The 22,180-nt window shown below is 39.4% G+C and overlaps 1 protein-coding gene across 1 annotated transcript in view; it reads left to right on the forward strand.

The window, feature by feature from the left end:
• LOC131077555 (uncharacterized) overlaps window positions 1-22,180 on the forward strand; it is a 164,545-nt gene that overhangs the window by 109,078 nt on the left and 33,287 nt on the right. The window contains exon 12 of the mRNA XM_058015073.2: window positions 21,469-21,604. Within this exon, the coding sequence (XP_057871056.1) occupies window positions 21,469-21,604 (136 nt within the window). The remainder of the gene's footprint in view (window positions 1-21,468; window positions 21,605-22,180) is intronic.

A 22,180-nucleotide genomic window follows, 5' to 3' on the forward strand; every position in this document is an offset into this window, starting at 1 on the left:
GGTTCCAATTCCTCTGACTGGATGTGAAGAATCGTCTCTGATGGTTACTTCCTCATCATCTTTCTCTATCATGGAGTCTAGTATTTCTCTAAAGCCGGTGATGTGTCTGGATGAACCACTGTCGATCACCCATGAGTTAGATTTGTTTGAAGTATGGCTTGTAAGTGCTGAGTAGAGGACATAGTTCTCGGAGTCATTTTCTTTTCTAGATTTCTTCACTTTTGCAAATGTGGCTTGCTTCCCTTTCTCCGGACAGTTTGCAACATAGTGTCCGAATTTGTCACACCTATAACATTGAACATGTGATAGGTCTTTCTTAGAAGTGTTCTTGCCTTGTTTAGCTTTTCTTTTCCTGAATTGCTTCTTTTTGTATTTTTTATTGATGTTTGTATTTAGGACTTGCAAGTCTTCATCTATATTCTTCTGTTTTATTCCTACCTTGTTCAATCAGGATTCTTCTTGTAGACAGTCATCTCTTAGTCTCTCAAACTTAGGATATTTAGACCTTGCACTGATGCCTTGGACGAATGTGCTCCATCCACTAGGCAACCCATCTAAAGCAATGAGTGTTAGTTCTTTGCCTCGGATCTCGTAGTCTAGAGTTGCAAGTTCATCTTTTAGAACCGATATCCGCATGAAGTAGGCGTTGATTGTCTCCCCTTTGTTCATGGTGATATGATTTATTTCTCGTTTTAGTGCTAGAGTACGACTTGCATTTGATATCTCAAATGTCTTTTCAAGTGCCTTGAACATTTTATAAGCCGTCTCCTGCTTTCTAATGATGGGCATTATATTATTTCTTACCCCATCCACTATTATTTTAATGGCCTTATCATTTCCCTCGATCCATGTGGATTTCTCGGTTTCATCTTCTGGTTGTGCACTTTCAGTTTGGACATATGAATCAACTTTGTTTTCTCTTAAAATCATTTTGATTCTAAACTTCCAAGCTGAAAAATCTTCGCTACCTCCGAGTCTATCTTCGAATCTGATAGCGTTGGCCATTATGGAAATGTGTTGTAGTTTGTAACTTAGTCCTTGAATTTTATCAAAATTGAATAGCCTTAGGTTCGATTACCTTGGCTCTGATACCATGTAAAGTTATTTCAATTTCAATTAAAGAACAAGTTATGAACTATGTATGCTATAAATGGATATGAGGAATTATGTCAATGTCTGATAATTCTGATTTTATCTGCAGGTCTGAAGGAGAGAGATCATTTAATATTTTCTATGTCTACTCCAAATGAATTCAATTGGCATATATATCATTTAGGCAACCAGTCAATTGGTGTATTGACCGGTCATGCCTTTTAGGCATGACCGATCAATGCACCCATTGATCGGTGCCTTTGTAATTATACCATTAACACAATGCTGATTATCGGTTCAAAACACCCGATAGCATATTGTAATATCATAATATAATGACTGATCAATGTAATGAATCGGTTCATATAAACACCGATGATTCAAAGTGCACGATGTATGTAATCCAACCGGTGCAGTTGTTAACTAATGTTAATTCCAAATGAAGCGGTGTATTCATTAAACCCGATAACAAATATGGCCGATATAATTACGCCTGATAACAGATGTGAACCGGTGCCAATGGTTATGCACCCGATAGCAAGTATGTATCGGCTAATAACCCGATGACTTATAGCATTTAATATGCTATCGGGTTAATACCCCGATAGCATATTAATGCCAATTAATAATTGACATTAATATGCTATCGGGTTGTTAGCCCGATAGCATAATGATAAGTGATGTTTGTACAATCCGATAATCATATGCAATATAAATCTGACATGAAGCATGTAAATAACAGAACAAGGAAGGTTTAGGAAGATCTTATCTTGCATAAGCTACCATGCATTAAGATTAATCAGGCTCTTTTTCTGAAGTATCATGCTTTCTTCAAATTCGATTTTCCATTGATCCTTATGCGCTAACGTATCCCTTTTAACTATCCTGTTTTGTTTCCTTCATTTCGTCTCGTAATCTGCGTCTGGTTGTGCAGGATAGATGCCTAAATCTGTGGTAGAATCCTCAAAGACACTTGGTGCTGCCGGAACATCCTGGGCTTCTAAATCAGATATCCCTCACAAAGGCGAGAAGATGAAATACCAGTACCAGAGAGGAGGACTGAGGGAGTCAAAGGTCCAGAGCATATGGGAAAACATAGGCGATACTGACCTGGGCCACATAGACATTCAGGACTTCAGAGACAGGGTATTTTCCCCTAACGCCTATGGCAGGCCTAGGCGGATGATGGAAAGCGGTATTGCCCAGGCAGCAGGATTTCCTCCATCAGTGCAAAATTATGAGCTAGTAGTTGAGGCTGCCTGACATTATCAACTAGGGACTAGATTAGTGGTTCTTGAGAATATGGTCCTAGCTAACTTCACACCTGAGGCCATTGGCGACGCATTTGACATCCCCTTCTCGGATAACCCCATTGTGACAACCATAGATGAAGCACAAGTTGCATATGACATGAGCCCTGCTAAATGCAGGACATTGATAAACGAGGAATGGTATAAGGAGAGAAGGCCTCCGAGTATTAGAATTGGGAAAAAGACCCCCAGAAGTGACTTTCACAATGAGCATGGAGATATGGTCACCTTGCTCAGCCGGGTTATGGGACTCCCCCAATCTAACTTTTTTGAAGAATGGATGTTCTATTTTACAGAGCAGGTCTTCGCCGGGAAATCCAAGTTCGACTGGGCCTAGATCATCAGTAACAATATCCATACCTAGTTGGTTGAACTTGAAGAGAAAAAGCACTTCACCATGACCTCTTATTTAGTTTATATGTTCGCCCGACACCAGCCACTGCCAAGGTTGATCAAGAAGGGTGAAATCTGGAACGGGCCTAATCAGGTAAAGGTGTACGACTGCTATCCGCAACTACATTATCATGACATAGCTCAGAGGGAAAAGAACAACCCTACTTATGCAATTGGTCAGTATGAGCGTGTCAATGATGCCTTCACAATGCGCCTAGTCCGGCTGATGTAGGGGGGATTACACATAAGACTCTTAGAACAGGCTACTGTTTTGGTACAAAGGTACAACGCCTGGTTAATTCAATTCCCTAGGTTCTATATCCGGATAGCCAGCTTTGAGGGAGCTCCGTTCTGACTTCCACACTATCCAACAGACAAAGTAATTCTTTTGGAAGCTGCAAGGCAGGCACGTCCAACGGGCAGCTTACTCAGAGACAAGAAGCAGTCCAGATTCACCTTCCCTATGATTTTGGGTAACCTTGATGTCCATTTAAAGAATCCAGCACATGTCGACGAGTCACTTACTGAATTAGCCTCTTATGGCCTACAAGAACATTTCCGAGGAAATGTTTTGATCATGACAATTTAGCAAAGAGAGCCTACGGTAGGCGCTACAGAGAAAAGGAATCAATTGAAGACTATTGGAAGAATTGTTTTGATGACTATGAGGTCCGACGGTGTGAATATTCAAGGTTAAGTGTGCAGCAAATGCGACTTTATGAATACTGTTGGGTCTCGGACCAAGTAACAGATTTTGGAAATTGCTTACAGGTTGGAGAGTTTGAGGCAGTAAGGCATCTCTTGCCGGGCATCAATTGGTCATAGGATCCAATTACTGATTTTGAGGCAGTTATGGCAGCCCCGAGAAGGTACACCGATCATTGGCTACACCAACAGATTGAGCGGCTGACTCATGAAGGAGTCCAATTCATGTACCATATGATGGGTAGTCTTGATTCTCAATCCTCGGAAGATGAGGGAACCTCAAGTGCAGCAAAGGAAGAGGTTGAGAGGCCCGAAAAAAGGAAGAAAGCCAAAGCTAGCAGAGGGACTCGGACATCTAAAAGGACTAGAAGGGAGAAGATCCCTATTAGAAGGCCAAAAGTCACTTCATCATCCAAGGACCCCAGTTCCGATGATGATGTAGTTGAACTTGATTATATACCTGCTTCGCCTTCCCAGAGCGATGATGCATTCGAAGCTGATAATCCTCCAGCACAAGACAAGCTAAATACAGAGGTGGAGATCGTTGACTCTGGTGAACCTGAGAACCAAGTTGAGGAAGGAGAAATTCCATCCAATCAAGAGGTTGATGTACATGAACTCACCCAAGGGAGTTGACACGAGTTGCAACTGCATAGTACCAACAAAGATGACACTACCGTCGAAGGAGAATGAAGGGCGGATGAGACCCACGAGCCTGACAGAACTAAGGAGCAACCATCACATGGGGATACCAGACAGTTGTTCAGTGAGGTAGGGGAGAACTCAGCTGTAAGCAAAGGACCGAACACTTCCTCCGCTCCTCCTATAACAGATCAGTTACAAATATGCAGTGAACCAGCTGAAACCTTTAAAGAGCAGAGTGGGAATTTGACCATAGCATCCGGGCAGACCATACCTCAAGACTGGTTAGTTGCTCGTGCACAGCGGAAGGCAGCCACCAAGCCACCTATCGACTTGGAGGATATTTTCTCTCGCATAGGGGAAACAAAGTCCAAAGGGAAGAAAAAGCCTAAGACCTACTCCCGAATAACCAAGGATGAGCAGAGGAACCGCACCATCCATATCGCTACCCCGCCTGTCGATAAGCCAACAGATCAAATTGCGTTGGTTGATTATAGCATTACAACTGTCCCGATAGGGCGAGCCACCAAAGAACAAGAAAGGGAGGAGTTCGAGGACTCTGTGCAAAACATGCTCAGGCAACTCGACGAGATAACTGCTGAGAGAAACATGTACCGAGTTCGTGCTTAGCAAGCTGAGGGATATGTTGATCACTTGCTGAGACCATTGCATCATGCTCCCGAATCCCATGCTCCCCCATGAACATTGGCGCAAAGGACTACAACAGAGTTCGAAAGAGTACAGGATACAACCAAGGCCGTCAGAGAATGGATTCAAAGCATTAAGGAAAGAGGAGAGCAAATCTTTAGGGATCTGCGCGAAATGGCCCTCCATAGGGAATCCATTATTATCAAAATGTGTAAGCTAAGGAAGGAATGCTATAACACTCATGAGGTGATTGCCAGGGCATTGCCCCTCATTAGGGCTCTATTTTGGACCTGCTCTCAAATCCCCACTATTGATATTATCCTAAATCCTTATAATGTCAATACCTTCAAGGAATGGTATTGGACTCTCAGCATGAAGAACGACATGAAGGATAATATCAATAAAATGCAAGATAAGTGCCATGACACTTTATCAAGTGTGAAGGACCTTGGTGAAGGGATTCTCAAATCAATGGTTCCCGGTTGGAAAAATAGTATGGAAGATAATGAGGTGCAACCACAGTGGGAGGACAGGCTTAAACCCAGCGTCACCTACTCCATGGAGGATCTAGATTTTGTTGGTGGGCTGCAAGCGGACATATCATGCTTTGAAAATCACAAGTCATACTGGAGGGAAGAGCTGGAGAATTTAGATAGCCTCCTACAGGGTATTCATTACAAAATGTTTAATCCTCCTATGCCGCCGACAACCGAACTATTCAAGTTATGTCTAAGATTTCAGGACTACATTCGGGTAGAGCGTGCAGCCGATTGGGATATCTGGGGAGAGTACCTGCGCAACGAGGTCAAATTTATCACAAAGGAGTCTACTGCAGGAAAGGAAAAAGTGCCTTCATAAAGTGCATAATTCTTTTAAAATCTAAAAAAAAAAGAAGGCACTTTTGGCCATAAAGTTCATGTCTAATTGCCAAGTCAGTTGTAAATTTTGAGTTCCGTGCATGTGCACTTTTTGAGCTACTTTTGGTAGTTATTAATTGCCTTTTTTAGGTAGTTATTGTTCCTCCTTGGGTGGTTGTTGATATTTACCTTCTATTTATGGGCATGGATACTATATTGTATGGATGAATCTGGGCCACTTGTTTTGTTTAAATCTTGGCCATTCATCTAATTTTGAAACTCTATTTAAAGGGGTTGGTTTTCCCTTATTTTTGTAAGAAGTCTAAGATTGTTGCTGAAGCTCTGGCGAAATTTATGCAGGATTAATGGATATTAAAGCTGTTTTATTTCTTTGTGAGTGCATGGTATCCTTCTTCACCATTTAATATTCTTGTTATGTCTTTTATTTTTAGATAGTATTTTTAGGATAACATTTGATAGAAGCCCTGGTGTTCATACCATTAAGGACTGGCTGATTGTCACTCCCCCAGCATGGTTAGTCTGAACCCATTTCTATGCTCAGTTCGGTTGTTAAACATCAAGTGAATGAATGTCAAAATTCTGCATTTATGTTTAGTAGCATGAAAATTTAGTTCCCTTTGAAGATTGCACTAGATCTTTACAGCATTGTGCCTTTTTAGCTGATAATGTTAAATCTGGTTTTTTGGAGGTTTCTGTCTGTTTTCCTGAACATGTTATCTTAGATAAATTAATCAGATTTTCTCTATCTCTTTTCCCCTTTCCTTTTTCCTTTTTTTACCAAGAAGAAACCATACAGTCAAGCTGAGATAGTGTCAACCCAAGTGAAATCAACTGATATAGGACTGTTAAACTTTAGGGAACTCACTCAAAGCCGTTCATCTAACCTTAAGTCCCCTTTGTGTTTCCAACAAAACACATCAAACCACTAAGTTATCCTGCAGTCAAGACCTGACAACCGAAACATTGAGGTAATCCCCATTGATCAACTAAAAACAGCACTAGGGATTTCCTTATTTCAAGAGAGGATAGGATTCTTAGTATTCTATTCTACATTGGCTGGATGGAACCGTAGTAATGCAATTTCAGACACGTCAACAATACCTAGCGACATGAGGTGGTTGACGTTGAACATTTTGATCTTGTCAATATTTGCAAACAACTCTTTGATCTAATCAATTTGGTTCCCAATCTTTTATAGCATAAGATTTAGAGAGTGGATAGCACAAGGTCTAAAGGATATGTGGATAGTATTCTTTTTGTTCCCAATCTTTTGTAGCATAAGATTGAGAGTGGACAAAACAAGGACTCCAGAAGATGTGTGAATAGCATTCAACCAACAACTGACAATTCTAGATTTCTTTGTGTTGTTTGTTATTACAATTGACATCCTTGTCTCAGCCCATGAATCCCTTATTGACTTCAATGGATCTTCTACAAGCTTGACCTCCTTGTCCAATAAGGTGCTACATGCTATTTCATAACTTAAGCCCTTGTATTCTTTTGGAGCCTCATTAACTTTTCTTGTCTTTCTTGCTAGTATGGTGAGCTAACAACATTGAAAGCTGACCCATTTGCATAAACATATCATGCCATGTGTTGATTGACAATGCCTTGAGTCTCATTTTGAAATTCCATTTCCAAAGGTTTCTTTGGTTTCTTATTTTAGTGGGTTGTTCTTCAAGTGTGACCATAAATAGGTGGCTCTATACTACAACATTAGGTTTAGATGGGAGCATAGGGGGCTTCATTCCCTTGGACCTTTTCTTTGCTAAAGGATGATTTGCTCTATGGCTTGTTCTTGTGATTTAATATATGCTATCACTTGCTTAGATTGTATATGTACACTATTCTTTCTAGGGTAAGTGTTGATGCCTAGTCTGAGAATTCTATACAAATTTACTTTCATCCAACTATATGAATTTGAATACGTGACATTACACCTTGTGTAAATCCAAATATAATGCTTCCGCCTCCAACTGAAACCAATTGTGTTACTTTAACATACTTCCAAAGAGGAGAACTCAGATTTGTTTTGAATTTAGGTCAGCTTGTGGAACGGGAACTAGTTACCATTATAATTCCTACAGCAAGAAATTTTACAAACAACACATTCAAAACAAATTAAGACAAAAAATAGGTATATTAAACCTAACTCTTTTAAGATTTTAAGCATAGTGATACGTTATTAGAAAGGTGAGAAAAACAAAGCAAGAGAGTTTTTTTATGTTTCAAAAAAATTCTTTATGATCTTGGTAGCTAATGGACACTTACAATGCATAGGAATATCAATGCAACTATTGTAGAACCTCTCTTTGTTGAATGAGAAGCAAGAATGAGAGTTCAATCTTTTAGAATGGTATTTGTTTTTTGCAATCAAAATGAGTAAACTGGGTTTGTTTAAGTGTTTGAAATGCTTTAATTGATAGTTTTAGGGCAACTAAGTCAAAGTCAAATGTGACGAAAAAAATAAAAATAAAAATCATGTCATAAATTTGATAGATTCCATGTGGGTTTGTTTGGATCTATCTAGATCCTCCTTGGGTTTGGCTGAGTTTGTCCTACACAGATCCAACTCCCTCTTGTTTTCCTATCAAAAAGTGTAGGGGAACCATATTGGACTGCGGATCTGGTTTGAATTGGACACAGCTTAGGCTAGTTCCCTAGCAGATTTAGTAACACAATAAATCATTAACTAGAATAAATGAGAAGAATTTGACCTCTCGATTCTTTTATTGATCACAAACAATCTAGCTACATGACATAATAGGAAAGCTACTAAATTATTCTAATAACACAGTGTGTCATGCAAAATGCACAACAAAAAGCAAGCAATGATACTGTTGTGCGAATCGCACACCCATCCCCGTCTTGGACAGGGACCCCCCAGTTTGTGCCTTTCTGTCCTGACCCTGAAATTTGGCTAAGTCTGGAATTTCCTGATCCTGAAATTTGGCTAACTCTGAAAAACTGAGGAAACCTCCAAAAACTAGAATTTGCAATATAACTCCTGGAGGGCCGAAACCACTCTCAAACTAGAATATGCTCAATTTCGGACCCAGAAGCCAAAAGTTGAAAAGGTTAACAGTTGCCAAAAGTGTTCCAAGGTCCGAAATTCACTTTAGACCTCCAAATTCGGACCCTGGGGCCGAAATTTCTAAATATGACAAAATCGCAAAAAAGTGTTTCAAGGTCCGAAAAACACTTTAAGTGTCCATTTTCGGACCCTGGGGCGAAATGTTAAAAAACGCGATTTTGCAAAAGCGCCTCCAGGTCCGAAATCACTTAAGTCCCTCTTTTCGGACCCTTAGAATAAAATAAAGAAAACGCGTGGTTTTAAAACGGACGCTTCAGGTCCGAAAACCCGAAATATCCATTTTCGGACCCCTGGGTTTAAAAACGCGAAATATAAAAGGACGCACTAGGTCCGAAAACTGGCGAAAGCGCTTCAAGCCCCGAAAAACACTTAAAACGCCCAATTTCGGACCCTACCTCCGAAGTTCGCTTTAAAACCGCGAAATTTTCAAACACGCTTTTAGGTCCGAAATCAGGGTAAAATCGCCAAAAGACGTTTAGCGTCCGACACTCCGAGGTTCATTTTAAAATCGCGAAAACTCAGAAATTTGTAAAATCGCCTTCAAACTCCGATTTTGTAAGCATGTTTGGGTCCGAAGTTCACTTATATTGCAAAGGTGGTTTAGCTCCGAAAATGAGAATTCGCCAAAACGTGAAAGCTCTGAAAATACACTTTAGATGCTCATTTTCGGACCCTAGGGACGAAATGTTTTAAAATCGCAATTTTTGCGAAATATATGTAAGCTCCGAAATTCGCCTTAAGTCCTCAAACTTCGGACCCATGAGCCAAAAGTGAAAGGTTTTGAAAATTCGCAAAAAGTTTAAATACTCCAAATTTGCAAAAACGCCAAAGGGTCCGAAATTTTTTGCAAATTTCAAAAGGTGCCCTCCGTTCTCCAAAATTTACCAGAAAAGCATGAGTGTTATGATTTTAAAATTTGCAGAAGTTCTCCAAACCTCCAGAATCGCGCCATGAACCCATTTAAAACGTCCAACACTCGAAAGGTAAAATCGCGCAGAGGTAAAGACCAAGGATCAGATTTCACAATCGAAGAGAAAGAGAAGCATTTTCAAGATACATCCCGCAAAGAGCTTCTCAAGCCAGACGTCGTAACTAAATTTAATGTTTGTTAAAATTAGATTATTTAATTTTTCAAATTAATTTAATCAAGTGAAATTGGTTGATCACAGGACGTCATCGAAGAACCAGGAGAGAGACCTGAAACGCAAATCGAGGAAGGATCGCAATTCAAGGCCAGGCGCTGAAGATTGGAAAAGAAAAGATGCAGGAGCGCAAGAGCAACCGAGCATTGGGAATCGTGTCGTTGAACATAGATGAAGTCCACTGGCGAAATTGAAGGCAAAAGGCAAAAGAACACTCAGTCTATGCATTCTCGAAAAGTGCACAGATGGATTTAATTCCAGGAATTCAATTCCTAAAAAGCTGAAATTGCTTTATTGTAAACTGCCTATGGGTCCCGTGCAAGATATTTTTGTGGATAACTATTCCCAACCACCAAGAAGATTGGATAGACCTGAATTTAAGCCAAATAATGGCAGGTAGTTGAGATAGTGGCTGGTTGGATAACTGAGAATTAATTCAGCATGGGTCAAAGCTGTCAGCTTCTGGAAGGCAGATCAGGACCCTTGGATGCAGTCCATCCTGGCCTCTGATTCAAAATTGTAATATCTATAAAAGGCAGAGGCCTTTCTTCTGCAAAGGGTTAGATTGTTAGATTGTTAGAGAGAGAGATTGTTAGATAGGGAGATGGTTAGATAGTTAGATTTTAGAGTTAGAATAGGTTAGATCTTAGCCGTAGCATAGAGATGCTGCAGAAATTGTTGTAATAGGCAGTTGAAATCAATATATAAACATTGATTTGGTGTTTATTGTCTTGTTTTCATCCTGTTCGCATGGTTTCTTTCAACATTTTAGATAGATCTTTATGTTTTAGGTGTGCAGGTATTTGATAGATTCGGGCTCATACCACTGAGGATCTGCTGATTGTGTATCCTTTTGTGTGGTTAACCTGAGCCTTCGATTGTGCTTAGTTCAATTGCAGGTGTCCGTCTGAGCTGCGCCAGAATTGAGTGCTTAGCCGTGCGCCTCCAATCTGAAAATCTTCCAAGTTCCTTTGAAGATTGCACCGTTCCTGCAAGGTTGTGAGCCATTCTGGCCAAGCAGGAATTGGTTATGTTGAATCTGTCTACCCGCATACCCGTGTTGTTAGTTTTAGATCTCCTAACCCTTTCCTTTTGCTCTTTATTGCATAATTCGAGAATCACAGCAGACTAGCTTGTTGCCAGTTAAACGTAAGTCCCCCTTGTGTTTCCAGCATAAACACATCAAGCCACTGAGAGATCCCGCAGTCAAGACCTGACAAAAGAAACCTTGAGGTAGTCTCCTTTGATCAAACTTAGAAAACAGCATTAGAGACTTCCTTATCTCAAGAGAGAGTAGGATAATCAGTCGGCTATTCTATTCTGCGTTGGCCGTATGAAGTTTGCAGCAATGCGATTTCAGACACGTCAACAGAATTGGCGCTAGAAGGAGGGCTATGATGAATGTCTAAACAACTAAATTCGCATCATATCAGCCTGCATTTTCAAAGAGTAACTTTATAGCTGTTACCCTCCGCACGCAACAAAATTGGGGAGGGCGCCTTAATAGTTCTTTGCAGCAAGTTGAGTCTAATCGACCTTTTAAATGCTATATTCGGGATATGCAAGATCCCTATTAAACCAGAAAAGCCAAAAAATCAGAAAACCAGAAAACACCAAAAATATTTCTGAGTCAATATGTTGAGCCAGTCGCTTCATGAGGGCTGTTTGCAGTCCGAAATTTTTCAAATCCAACAGAGGCTGAGTCTGCAGCTATATCCCAGGCAGCTGTCCGCATTTGCATCTGCAGCTCACTGCAGAATTCATGACACCACAGCGCACGATGAACTGAATTGCTTGACATTTTTTTCAAGGGTCGAGCTCGCATTACAGGGGCAGATATTCTTTTGGGATGTCCCCAAACCAGAGGCAACTTTACAGCCGGATATCCCCAGTCCTCTGTCCAGCATCGAAGAATTTACAAGGTTCAAGAATTTGATTGAGAATCAGTTTGGTCTCGAAGAGGAGTTATGCTTGGAGAACGTGCTGTCACCTTGGTGGTGCAGAATTCACCGCACCCCACATTCAGAGTTCACCTGCTCGCTATGCATAGAAGCAGTTAGTCAAGTCAAAGCCCAATTTGGAATACCGGAAGAACCAGAGGAGAGCATCACCAGCAAAGTGTGGAGTGCCTACCTTGCTGCAGACGAGTATAGACGAATGCAAAATCCATGCAGCGCTGCACTCCCCAATGGTGAAAGGATAGAGTTGCCAATTGCTAAGCAAGATGGATCGGTCAATCAGACCAAGGCAGCAAATGAATTTGTTATCCCCGCAACTAATGAGAACAATGTTCAAGAGGACGATCAAGGGAGCTTTGTGGATCAGCCACAGGTTGAAGAACAGTTTGCAGCAGCCCCACAAATGGACGATGCAGTCCAAGAGTCCGTCGAGGATGTTTTTGAGGGCCAATTAATTGAACAATCCCTGCTGTTTGAGGAAATACGGATAGAAGTGCATAAGGCTGCATTGTTTACACGATATGAAGATGCACCAGCAGACGATGCACCCCTTTTTCCTGAGTTCGAGTTCGGTTTTGAGATCAACTATCAGCCTGCGCCACCCAATGAAAAATCAGATGCTGATTTACATACACCAGACGCTATCGAGATGTTGCACCACCAATGGCGACCTCCTGATACAGCTGCTGAAACCTTCCCGTCGTACAACGCACCGTGCAAAACTCTGCATGACTCGGAAACCTGCCAGGTTGTTTCTTTCCCTCCTGCTATTAATTCTGAAAATTTTGCGTTTAATTTTGAATATTCTGGAAAAACAACTTGTAAATGGATTAACCACGGACCTAATGAACTCCCTTAGCTAATAATTTTGCCCGATGTCCTGGTTAAACCTGAGAGTGGCCAACTGAAAATTTTCTTTTCAGAGTATAAAGACAAACCAGCCAAACTGAGAACTGTTCCCACTGCCCTGTTACTGCTGCATATACTGAGAAATCACCCCGGGTCGGGAACACATGCATATAGTCCGCATTTTGTGCAGTCGGTCTTTTCTTGTACATAGTTAGTCTAGGTTTTATTTCCTGTTTTGTGAATAGTTTGTTTTCTGTTCTAGCTTAGTTTCCCTGTTTTTTGCTTTAGTTTAGTTTGCTTTCCGTAGCGTAGGTGTCCTTTCGGAAAGGGGTTGTCTCCCTGTCAATTTTTGAAGGGGTTTGTTTGCCTTTCCCAGCTCTGGTATATGAAGTCAGGAAGTTTTTTTCCGGCTCATTTCTTGGATGCCGACTTTGGTAGAGCGCCTAATTGACGGTTGCCCCCGTAGTCAGTCCATTCTGGTTTAGGGCTTAGTCAGTCTAAAAATTTAGTTGCTTACTGCGTCTTGTCACCAACGTTGTGATCACTGCACTTTTAAATGCTTAAAAATGCTTAAGTTTGTCGTTTTATCAAAGGGAGGTCACTGCAAGTGAAAAAAAAAAAGATTCTGAAGCTCTGCTTCAGCGACCACTGTAATGCTCAATCCCACGTAGGCTTTACTGCTTACCAGCCAAGGTGAAAAAGTGAAAATAAAAGAGAAAAATCAAAAGAAAAGAAATTGAAAAGCAAGGAAATTTCAAGTTGCTTGGCTTTGGGAATGCAGACACCTCTGCCGGTTTTCAAAAAGAAAATTTATCGGAAACAGAGCAATCTCTGTGAGCTTACAGGCAATAACTCCGTCGGGGCTATAGACGCTTGCTGGCAGCGGGGCTCTATCCAGGTTGCTTTTGAAGTTAGAGTCGCTCTACGTAACTTGCATTAACTAAACAATGATATCTCAACCTTCTTTAGGCTTGAATGAACTTCACTGCACACACTCGATTTTTCAAGGTTGGTGACTTGATTCAGTTTGCGACCTCATTTTTACTTTGAATCTGTCTTCTGTCATTTGGGTTGTTTTGTGGGGTATATACCAGAGATTCTCGGGTTCGATCCGGATAGTCATCCTTGAAATGTTCAGGAACATTTCCCAGTCGAGTCGCCATTTGTTGTGCGAATCGCACACCCATCCCCGTCTTGGACAGGGACCCCCCAGTTTGTGCCTTTCTGTCCTGACCCTGAAATTTGGCTAAGTCTGGAATTTCTTGATCCTGAAATTTGGCTAACTCTGAAAAACTGAGGAAACCTCCAAAAACTAGAATTTGCAATATAACTCCTGGAGGGCCAAAACCACTCTCAAACTAGAATATGCTCAATTTCGGACCCAGAAGCCAAAAGTTGAAAAGGTTAACAGTTGCCAAAAGTGTTCCAAGGTCCGAAATTCACTTTAGACCTCCAAATTCGGACCCTGGGGCCGAAATTTCTAAATATGACAAAATCGCAAAAAAGTGTTTCAAGGTCCGAAAAACACTTTAAGTGTCCATTTTCGGACCCTGGGGCGAAATGTTAAAAAACGCGATTTTGCAAAAGCGCCTCCAGGTCCGAAATCACTTAAGTCCCTCTTTTCGGACCCTTGGAATAAAATAAAGAAAACGCGTGGTTTTAAAACGGACGCTTCAGGTCCGAAAACCCGAAATATCCATTTTCGGACCCCTGGGTTTAAAAACGCGAAATATAAAAGGACGCACTAGGTCCGAAAACTGGCGAAAGCGCTTCAAGCCCCGAAAAACACTTAAAACGCCCAATTTCGGACCCTACCTCCGAAGTTCGCTTTAAAACCGCGAAATTTTCAAACACGCTTTTAGGTCCGAAATCAGGGTAAAATCGCGAAAAGACGTTTAGCATCCGAAACTCCGAGGTTCATTTTAAAATCGCGAAAACTCAGAAATTTGTAAAATCGCCTTCAAACTCCGATTTTGTAAGGATGTTTGGGTCCGAAGTTCACTTATATTGCAAAGGTGGTTTAGCTCCGAAAATGAGAATTCGCCAAAACGTGAAAGCTCTGAAAATACACTTTAGATGCTCATTTTCGGACCCTAGGGACGAAATGTTTTAAAATCGCAATTTTTGCGAAATATATGTAAGCTCCGAAATTCGCCTTAAGTCCTCAAACTTCGGACCCATGAGCCAAAAGTGAAAGGTTTTGAAAATTCGCAAAAAGTTTAAATACTCCAAATTTGCAAAAACGCCAAAGGGTCCGAAATTTTTTGCAAATTTCAAAAGGTGCCCTCCATTCTCCAAAATTTACCAGAAAAGCATGAGTGTTATGATTTTAAAATTTGCAGAAGTTCTCCAAACCTCCAGAATCGCGCCATGAACCCATTTAAAACGTCCAACACTCGAAAGGTAAAATCGCGCAGAGGTAAAGACCAAGGATCAGATTTCACAATCGAAGAGAAAGAGAAGCATTTTCAAGATACATCCCGCAAAGAGCTTCTCAAGCCAGACGTCGTAACTAAATTTAATGTTTGTAAAAATTAGATTATTTAATTTTTCAAATTAATTTAATCAAGTGAAATTGGTTGATCACAGGACGTCATCGAAGAACCAGGAGAGAGACCTGAAACGCAAATCGAGGAAGGATCGCAATTCAAGGCCAGGCGCTGAAGATTGGAAAAGAAAAGATGCAGGAGCGCAAGAGCAACCGAGCATTGGGAATCGTGTCGTTGAACATAGATGAAGTCCACTGGCGAAATTGAAGGCAAAAGGCAAAAGAACACTCAGTCTATGCATTCTCGAAAAGTGCACAGATGGATTTAATTCCAGGAATTCAATTCCTAAAAAGCTGAAATTGCTTTATTGTAAACTGCCTATGGGTCCCGTGCAAGATATTTTTGTGGATAACTATTCCCAACCACCAAGAAGATTGGATAGACCTGAATTTAAGCCAAATAATGGCAGGTAGTTGAGATAGTGGCTGGTTGGATAACTGAGAATTAATTCAGCATGGGTCAAAGCTGTCAGCTTCTGAAAGGCAGATCAGGACCCTTGGATGCAGTCCATCCTGGCCTCTGATTCAAAATTGTAATATCTATAAAAGGCAGAGGCCTTTCTTCTGCAAAGGGTTAGATTGTTAGATTGTTAGAGAGAGAGATTGTTAGATAGGGAGATGGTTAGATAGTTAGATTTTAGAGTTAGAATAGGTTAGATCTTAGCCGTAGCATAGAGATGCTGCAGAAATTGTTGTAATAGGCAGTTGAAATCAATATATAAACATTGATTTGGTGTTTATTGTCTTGTTTTCATCCTGTTCGCATGGTTTCTTTCAGCATTTTAGATAGATCTTTATGTTTTAGGTGTGCAGGTATTTGATAGATTCGGGCTCATACCACTGAGGATCTGCTGATTGTGTATCCTTTTGTGTGGTTAACCTGAGCCTTCGATTGTGCTTAGTTCAATTGCAGGTGTCCGTTTGAGCTGCGCCAGAATTGGGTGCTTAGCCGTGCGCCTCCAATCTGAAAATCTTCCAAGTTCCTTTGAAGATTGCACCGTTCCTGCAAGGTTGTGAGCCATTCTGGCCAAGCAGGAATTGGTTATGTTGAATCTGTCTACCCGCATACCCGTGTTGTTAGTTTTAGATCTCCTAACCCTTTCCTTTTGCTCTTTATTGCATAATTCGAGAATCACAGCAGACTAGCTTGTTGCCAGTTAAACGTAAGTCCCCCTTGTGTTTCCAGCATAAACACATCAAGCCACTGAGAGATCCCGCAGTCAAGACCTGACAAAAGAAACCTTGAGGTAGTCTCCTTTGATCAAACTTAGAAAACAGCATTAGAGACTTCCTTATCTCAAGAGAGAGTAGGATAATCAGTCGGCTATTCTATTCTGCGTTGGCCGTATGAAGTTTGCAGCAATGCGATTTCAGACACGTCAACAGATACCAAAATTGATCACCTACAAGGGGTGCTCCTAAGCACAAGCCAACAAGTAATGCTAACAACAAATTTATGGATTGAAGCTGGCCTTGTCAATGGATCATTAGGGAAAGTCACTTCCATTGTTTATAATCTCAATTCCAAACCACTATATTTACCAATTTATGTGGTAGTACGATTTGCTAACCATAGTGGCCAAAAATTGGACAAAGAAAAACCAAAAAAGAACACCTTAACTATTTTTAAAATGTGGCAATCACATTAGACAAGGCTACAATAAACATTAGCAAGACTAGAAGACAAGGCTTAACATTTACACCTGAGTTACCGGGTTCGGCCCCCTAGACCCCTGGTATTGGTCCGGTACGGTCCTGGTTTGGGGTTCGGGTCCGGTTCACTTGTGGTTCGGATAGGGTTCGTGGTTCACAGGCCTGGTTCGAACTAGGGCGAACCCAAGAGGACCCACGGTTGAACCCAAGAGGACCCAGGTCGAACCCAAGAGGACCCAAGTCAAACCCAGGGGTCTGACAGCCCAAAAATGGATTTTTTTTTTTTTTGAATTCTACCACATAAAAAATTAAAATGACCCTATGTCTCAAGCCACACACCTATGCATCGTATAACCAAGAGAAAAGCACAAGTTTGTACAAAAGAACAAGTCAGAAAACACAATTCCCGTATGGGAGAATGCACCTTGATCAGAATTTTGACTTCTTTGGCCTTGTTCCTGACGTCTTAAAAAAGCAGAAAATTGATGCACGCCATGGAGTTTCGTGTGGGTTTGAAGGTTGTAATTTGGTGTTGGCTGCAAGGGCCCCAGGACCCTGCGAGGGGTGCTGCCCCTCGATCCCGCAAGGGGCTCTGCCCCTTGACCCCGCTGGGGGCGCTGCCCCCAGACCCTGTTGGGGGCGTTGCCCGAAACCCCCATTAGAGAATCCATTTGATGATCAAACTTTAAATTGTTGAAAGTTGAAACAATGATACTTGTATATTTTATCATTTTGATATTAAACTTGATGTATATGATGCTGTTATGGTATGATCATGATGCTATGATTACAAGTTTATGTTGGTTTTGTTGTTTATATGATGCTATGTGACATGCTAATCTTAATTCATGCTTATAGGTTGCATATATATATAATCTACATGTTTTTGTACTAATGAACCCAAACCAATCCAAACCCCTTTTCAAAATTTTGCTGTACCGGCGTACTGGGTTCTTCGAACCTGAACCAGAGCCCAAACCCGAACTGGTAACTTAGATTTACACCTATATCCAAAGTCAAATCCATCAAAAGAATTCACATAGAACTTGGTTTCTCTTTCAATCGATGTTCAATATGCCAAACAATCCTTATACTATCATTAGGAAGTGCGAATAGGTTTGCCTACAGCAATTATCCTCATAACACAGCTAGGTATGTGCACATTTGCTTCTATCCTTCTTGCTAATTCAAATTAACTTTGTCATGATAATGTTTTTTTTCTTATGAAATGATATATGATTGAATGACAAACACAACAAATGCTGTAATGTCCCTTAGGGAAAGTTCTAGTGATAGATCTTAGTAGGGGGTTTGAGAGTAAATACCTTAGCCTCTGCTGGTCCAACCCTGCAAAACAAAGTTAGAGGCTACTACGAATTATATTAAAGATTGATCATATAAATAAATATATTCAGAACTAACTATTAAAGAAGATTCATGCAGTGATATCAAAGATAAAGACATAGATCAGAATAGTGGAAAATATATTCGTGTAGGGTGTCTTATCAACATTTCCCCTACTTTGTGTTATTATCATGTAGGGTGCCCTATAGCAGTTCTCCCTGCCCCATATTGTGGTGTAGGGAGCCCTACAGCAGTTCTCCCTACCCAATCTTGGGATGTAGGGTGCCTTACAGCAGTTCTCCCCACGTAACATTGTCCTGTAGGATGCCCTATAGCAGTTCTCCCTACCCATGTTATCAGGTAGGGTGCCCTTTAGCAGTTCTCCCCACTCGATATGGATTGGTTTGGTTTATTCCAATTTGTATGAGTATTTCCAGTTACTATCAGTATTTGAATTCTTTATCAGTATTTTAAATTACTGCATGTATTCAGATTATTGTCAATTATTCATTACCATTCATTAGTCATATAATTTATTATCAGTATTTGAATGTTTATTAGATTCCATTATACAGTTATCCACTACTATCAAATGTGAGTTATTGATTAATCTACTGTAGAGTTTTCCAGTTCATTATTATTTGCGAGTTAGAGAATTTTATATCCATCAGTATACAGATCTTATTATCATTGTTAGTGGATTGATTCGTATAGCCATGAATTATAGAATGAACCGATCACTTGTTCTCAAAAATTAATGTAATTATTGCAGATTTAATTCATATTGGCATTCATATTATCATGGGATGCATATATATATCAGAAATATTATAATGTTTGCCATATAATTAATACCATGAAATCAGAGGAATCCGTAAATGCAGAAGAATATACGTACAGAAAATTCATACCTGAAATTGGGTCAAGTGTCTACGTGTGTTTTCTGAGGCACAGTCTTGGACTTCTATATATCTTCCGTGCCCTCCATATGGTGGGAGTCTTCCCTTTATTCCCGTCCACATCCGAGGTGGAGAGACATGTCCTCAGGTGGCGTTTGTAGTGGCGGTGACTCCTTGAAAAGTCACCACCCTTAAGGCACCCGATTCTCCTTTCCTCTCGGTTAGTTAAATGATAAATAAACACTAAGTTTGATTCAATCATAAGTCTTAGAAACAATGAAATAATTGGTGCATATTAATAATTATTGAATATTGTTTTATTATTATCATATATATATATATATATATATATATATATATATATATATATATATATATATATATATATATATATACATATACATATATATATGTTATCAGAAAAAATGAGGGGACATGACAAATGCATAGTTAGTTAGGCGGACTTGCAATTCAATACAAGTAACTAAGTAGATTTCTGTATGGCAATGGAGCCTTTTTCTCCCAATCTTGTGAAGGATTTGTTCTTCTCATTTTTTGATATTATCTTGCAGGATCATATGTTTAATTTGTCATGTTCTTTTTTACATACTCCAAAATGTCCAAAACAAATAAGATTTCTATATGATAATGTGGCTTTTTCCCAATCTTCCAAATGATATTGGCTGACAATTCTCGTTAGGAGTGCCATTTGAATACCACAATAAATTGAGAATCTTTGTAAAACCTAGAAGGCTATATAGTGGAAAATGGCAAAAATATGAGACAAAATTCTGATAGAACACTATTTTAAATTATCAAGCTGCATGTAATAATGATTATTCAGTTGGAAATGATAGAATTATGTTACTGCAAATTCTATCCAAGCAATATAACCACCCAAAATCAACTACCAATGGACTGGTTGAATCTTTATATTCCCTAAACTTGTTTATGGCTTTCCATAATCTTGATTGTGGGTCTTAAACTTCTACATTTGGTTTACTTCAACTTCCTTTGGGTCATAAACTTCTACATTTGGTTTGCTTCAACTTCCTCTCTTCTTGATTTTAATTTATTCTTAAGATATGAAATTCAAACATAAGAAGCAATGAATTTTTTTTCTATTGACATATTTTTTGACAATTTCCAAGTAAATCCTGAAATAAGTACTTTGTATCAATTTTTCGAAAATCAAATTACATATTGGCATAAATGTTGCATCCCCACATAGTATGACTGCTAATACCTTGTATCTCTTTGTTGTTACATACTAAATCTCAGATGGCTTTACGTGGGATCTATATGATTTTATCATTTCCAGCTTTGTATGGGATTTCGTCCTGACCATTTGCATCGTCAAACCTTCTGTATCCTGTTAAAGTCATCTGCTGAATGGTGATTCCCAAATTGGACTTTGACATTTTACAGATTGTTTGGATATTTTAATTTCCTCCCAATGATTTACAAATCTTTTGAATGTTCCTATTTGCATCTTCTAAATATTGAGTCGTGAATGAGATTTAACACAGTTTTCAACTTTTTGTTTGGTATTAAGAATTTTGTCTGTGGCTGTCACCAATAGAGATTTTGTAGCCCATTTATTTCATTTGATGCATCCTCAATACTGATAGAGAGATAACACAATGAATTTCTTCAGAGAATATAATGAATTTCTTCAAAACTTTATTTTTTGAAATCTTTCATAATTGTGGTCTTTGACCAAAATGCTGAATGTTTGAAGGTACACACACAAAAGGCATCAATATATGCTGCATATTTTGACATTAGTGGTGTATGTCTTTTCCTTTATGAAGAACAAACTGCACTGTCCTTGTTTCTCGTCATCCTTCGATTCTGAATTTAGAATCCCAAAAGTACTTTCCCAAGACCTATGATTTTTCAGCAAATTTATTTTCTATTGGATTTTTATAAGGCCTTCATTGGCACCTAGAATATAATTCTAAAACTCTTGATAGCATAATGAATCAACTAATGTAAATAATGAAGGATATTGGATGATGTTTAGACTTTAATGTAAAATGCTAAAAGAAAATTAATAGATGAACTGTCAAATGTAGATTTTCTAACAGCTGATGATATTTTTTGTTTTCTTTTTCAATGTTTTCCAAAAATGTTCACAGGTTTGACTTGATATGTTTTCTTACAAAGCTTGTCTTGTAATTGTAGTATATAAATCACATTATAATTTACTAATAATATTGAGAAATATTTAGTTTATACTATTAAATGATGGAGGGATTTGATGCTTCATCTTTTCTGTTTTTTTTTCCTTTTTCCTTTCTTGGGTTACAGGCGACAAGTATTTTGGATTTCAAAGCAAATATTGCAGTTGGCTATGGAAGATGCAATTGATGACTGGTTATTGAGACAAATTGAATGGCTTAGGAGAGATGATGTCATTGCTCTGGGTGTTAGATGGATCCAAGATGTAAGTTCAAACAGTTCCATTCTCTGTTGATTTTGTACAGCTGGTATTGATAAGAAATGAAAGGATGCCATAAAAAATAATTCTCGGGGCAACTAAGGGTGAGATCTTTTGATTTTCTATAGCTGATATTGATAATAACAAATGAAAGGATGTGATAAAAAATAATTTTGGGGGCAACTAATGGTGAGAGATAAGACGTGAAGCAGTTTCATATTTATTTGAAGATGGTAATACTGATTTTTGTTATAATTGTAGGATGTGTATGTTATTCACACACGGCATCCTTGATTTGAAAGCATATGCCTCTCTTAAATTAGTGGACACTGAATATAATTTGCACTGGACACAAATATTTTTTTTTTTGCTCGGTAAAAGGCTGAAGCCATACTTTATTAAATAATAAATAAAATTACAATCTCCGCTCAGTGCGGGCGCTGGTAGGAAAAAGCGGAGAGGAGAAAACCTCCGGCCTTGCTTGGGACCTTAAGTTCAGTCAATTATTGATACTAAAACTCTACACCATTTATTGCATTACATATTTTCCTTCACAATCCCTTCATTCTGGGCAAAACAGGC

The sequence above is a fragment of the Cryptomeria japonica genome, chromosome 6 (assembly GCF_030272615.1).
Source record: "Cryptomeria japonica chromosome 6, Sugi_1.0, whole genome shotgun sequence".
Classification (NCBI taxonomy): Eukaryota; Viridiplantae; Streptophyta; class Pinopsida; order Cupressales; family Cupressaceae; genus Cryptomeria; species Cryptomeria japonica.